This window comes from Eucalyptus grandis, chromosome 2 (genome assembly GCF_016545825.1).
Source record: "Eucalyptus grandis isolate ANBG69807.140 chromosome 2, ASM1654582v1, whole genome shotgun sequence".
Lineage (NCBI taxonomy): Eukaryota > Viridiplantae > Streptophyta > Magnoliopsida > Myrtales > Myrtaceae > Eucalyptus > Eucalyptus grandis.
In genome coordinates this window covers 17,197,320-17,201,542 of record NC_052613.1, presented here as the reverse complement: position 1 = coordinate 17,201,542, position 4,223 = coordinate 17,197,320, and the positions used below count along the sequence as shown (strand labels likewise).

Below are 4,223 nucleotides of genomic sequence, written 5' to 3'. Positions count from 1 at the left end.
CAAAGTTTGGATTTTTTTGTGGCTCCTAAATAATAACCAACTAAGGGAGTTTTTTTTTTTTTTTTTTGGTCACTCACTCTAATCCTACTCTAACACTCACTCGAATTTTTCCCCGCCTCATTACGGACGTGGAAGTCAAAACCCACTCCTGAAATGAAATCTGCCCCACCCCAATCTCCCCTAAAAATGTGGGGATTTGAACCCCCACCTTCCCTTTTCAAGTTGAAAGATGACCACTGAGGCGCAAACCCCGTTACCACCAACTAAGGGAGCTAAAAAGTAAAAATGATGTGCTAGTGATAGTTTGGGCCTCTCTTGAATAAAGTTTAATTTATGGGGGCTCAAATTGATAAAAAAGAAAACCTTAACCCTGCATATTTTCCTTTTTTGGCCATTCTGTCCTGCCATTTGCAAAAGCCCCCTCGTTTCTTCATCTCCTCCCACCGCTCAAGCTCCAAATCCATTTAGCCATCATCAGTCAATTCCCTGCGAATCAAGAATCAAGAACGACGTCATGAATCCCAAGAAGAAGAAGAAGAAAGAGGAGGAGGAGGGCACGAGGAGGAGGTTATCTGCCGGTACGGTCGGAGCTTGCACAAACCCACTTCGTTCTTCTTCCTCTTCATCGCCCAGAGCCATGACACTCGGGCAGAGAACCCACCGCCGTCCGCTCCGTCGACGTCGAGAGGTGAAAATTCTTTACGAGGCGTTGTTGGATGTCAGCACCGTTCTTGATTAGCATGCTTCGCTAGAGCCCAAAAGGGTTTCGAGGATGATTGTCTATGGTAGCTGCGCGCGCGTTCGCGGTTACAATGTGACTCGGTTGATCGACATTTGATGAAACGGTGCATTTTCGTGTTGCGAATCTGTTTTCGACTCGCTCGGAATTTTTGTTTCGCCGACCAAGAGGGTGTGAAGGAGTGACCGGCGAAGCGTGAGGTTCGTACCCGCTAGGAGTGCTTGCTTTTCAGTAGGGATTTGGCCCAAGCCACTGCTACCACAATTCCAACTGCCGGGGCGGGTGCATCCATGTGGCCTCGTGGATGAAATTTCCCAGATTGCTTTGAACCTGACGCTTCTTGCGAAATCTTGTCATGGTGACATCCGGCCATCGGGCTACTGTGCCCGTGGTTGCTTTGTTTAGAATTAATTTGGTTGGATTTGATTTTGACTCTTATGTGGAGTGGAAGAACAAATTAATATTCTGTCTGTTCTATCGTCCTTACAGATTTTTTGGGTTTTAGTATAGAATATGTGACAATGCAACAGCGACTACTGATATTCCTGATGCTGCTTTCTTTTGGGCCTGGTGGCTGAACTAAATCAGGAGATGGTCAACTAACGATTAAAATGGTTAAATTGAGTTTTTGGCTGTATAAGGATAATGCTATGTGTACATATGTGGTTTACAAAAATTGGTATACTACGGCAGACTCCTATTGAGTGTTGACTATGATCCGTTTATTTAAAGGACCATTTGCAGTTGGTCAAATCACTTTGTTTATAAATTTTGTAGACTAGTTTAAGTAATAGCTTGACTCTTTCTATGTTCACAATGCTAGCATTTTTTAAGTAATGTTGCTCATGTCTTGGGTCCTTGATTCTCCTGATATTTAGCTATAGTTACAATGAGCTGATTTATTGAGGTTTCTATGTTATCTTGCTTACTTTATTTTCTTATTTCAGGTACAGCTTTAAAGACTGAGGAATGCTTGGTGCTGTATGTGAGAGGGATTTCAATGGGGGTGGGGGAAGAAGAGTTTGAACATGAGCCATATGTGGGGTTGGAGTTTGATACTGCGGACGATGCTCATATTTTCTATGGCAATTATGCATCACGAGTGGGTTTTAGAATACGATCTGGTCAATTGTATCGATCGCGAGTGGATGGATCGGTTTGTAACAGGAGATTTGTGTGCTGGAAAGAAGGGTTTCAAATTAATTCAAGGACAGGATGCCCTGCATTCATAAGGGTGAAAAAGTCTGATTCTGGCAAGTGGGTCCTTGACCAATTTGTGAAAGATCATAGTCATGATCTCGACACTTGTGAGGAGAATCATCTTGCCAATTCCTGGGGCAAAAGTTCAGCAACAACTGCTCAAGTAGTTGATTTGTGCCGTAAGCCACAGATAAAACAGCTTGATGTTGTTGATAATGGATGCTCATCTTCTTCAAGTATTGTCAGTGCCAAGTGCATTAAACCGGGGGCAAATGAAGGACTAGTGAAACTTGAGCCCTATGTGGGTCTAAAGTTTGATTCAGCTAACGAAGCATACCAGTATTATGATACATATGCTGGGAATGTGGGATTTAGAGTTCGTATTGGTCAGTTGTTTCGATCAAAGAATGATGGTTCAATTACTTCTCGGAGATTTGTATGCTCGAAAGAAGGATTTCAGCATCCTTCTAGGGTTGGGTGTGGTGCATTTATGAGGATTAAGAGGCATGATAATGGAAGGTGGATTGTTGATCGTTATCAATTAGAGCATAACCATGAGCTTGAGATGCAAATGAAAGCCAACAGAGGTTCGGCTTCTAGGAAACTTTTAGATGAGATTAATGAAACATCGGAAAAACTAGACATTGCTAAAAAGCACAATGGGAGCCTCGTAAAGAAACATCGTGTGAACAACATAGGAAGTGATTGGTATACCGTGCTTCATAATTACTTTCAGAACCGACAGGCTGAGGACATCAGATTCTTTTATGCTGTCGATGTACAGATGGGTTGCTGTAGAAGTCTTTTCTGGGCTGATGGCAGATCTAGGTTTTCCTGCAGTCGGTTCGGTTATGCCATCATTTTTTATACCTCCTATAAGCAAAACAATTATGTGGTGCCATTTGCTACTTTTGTTGGTGTTAATCACCACAAGCAGCCGGTTCTTCTTGGATGTGCTCTAGTTGCTAATGAATCGAAGGAGTCCTTCATATGGTTATTTGAGACATGGCTCAGGGCAATGTCTGGGTGCCATCCCAATTCAATAATAGCTGATCATGATGATTCCATTCTGCAAGCGATTGCACAAGTTTTTCCTTCGAGTCATCATCGATTCTCAATGTGGCAAATTAAGACAAAAGAATGTGAGCATTTGAGTCCACTGGGTAGTGATTGTAAATATGAATATGAGAAATGTGTTTATCAAAGTCATACAGTTGGCGAATTTGATGCTGCATGGGATGCTCTTCTCAGCAAATATAGCCTGAGGGAAAATGCTTGGCTGAAGGAAATGTATGAAAAGCGTGAAAACTGGGTTCCACTGTACTTACGTGGAACACTTTTTGCTGGAATTCCCATTGATGGTCTAGATGCCTTTTTTGATCCATGTTTAAATTCTCAAACATCACTTGAAGAATTTGTCCTCAGATATGAGCAAGGTTTGGAGCAACGTTGTGGCAATGAAAGGAAAGAAGATTATAATTCATTCAACTTGCAAGCATATTTGCAGACAAATGAACCAATGGAAGAGCAATGTAGGAGGCTTTATACCCTTTCTGTTTTCAAAGTTTTCCAGAGGGAACTTTTACAAAGCTACAGTTATCTGGGTGCCAAGATTCATGAACAAGGGGCCATCTGCAGATATTTGATCTATAAGTGTGGCAATGAGAATGAGAAACATATTGTTACCTTTTGTTCATCCAATCTCGATGTGAGTTGTGGCTGTCAAATGTTTGAATCAGAGGGTGTATTGTGTAGACATGCTTTGAGATTGTTCCAGATTCTAGATATTAGGGAGCTTCCATCTTGCTACATCTTACATAGGTGGACGAGGAGTGCTGAGTATGGCACTGTACGTGATTTTGAATCAGGAGGTAGCTCCCATGAAATTAAGGCTAAGATGGTCTGGAGTCTTCGTGAAATTGCTGCCAAATATGTAGAGTTTGGTGCCACATCTTTTGAGAAATACAAACTTGCTTATGAAATTATGCATGAGGGTGGGAGAAAACTTTGCCGGCAGAGTTAAGAATAGGATAATTTTGTAGTTTGGAGTGCATCTATAGTTTCTTTCCCAGCAGGCCTGACTTTTGTAACTAGAGGGCATCAACTTGTTTTATACGGTATAAAAGCTTTCTCAATTAGAAGTGAAATTATGTGGATACGAAATTATGCATTCTACTAGTTCTTTTTGTTGGTTTCTTCTGTTTATCTCACCTCAGAGGCTAGGGGTAAGGGAGGTGATAAATTGAGAAGAGCGAACGAAGAACTATGCTTAAAAATAGTACCT

General features: G+C 41.7%; 1 protein-coding gene across 1 annotated transcript; it reads left to right on the top strand.

Moving 5' to 3' along the window:
* The first annotated feature begins 427 nt into the window (after positions 1–427).
* Positions 428–3,962, top strand: LOC120290537 (protein FAR1-RELATED SEQUENCE 7-like). Its single transcript, XM_039306832.1, has 2 exons — positions 428–688; positions 1,693–3,962. Exon 2 carries the CDS (start codon positions 1,740–1,742, stop codon positions 3,960–3,962), a length of 2,223 nt encoding a protein of 740 aa, XP_039162766.1. The 5' UTR covers positions 428–688; positions 1,693–1,739.
* Positions 3,963–4,223: the final 261 nt, after the last annotated feature.

Coding starts and splice junctions, on each gene's coding strand:
- LOC120290537 (XM_039306832.1), top strand. CDS start 1,740: ATGGGGGTGGGGGAAGAAGAGTTTGAACATGAGCCATATGTGGGGTTG.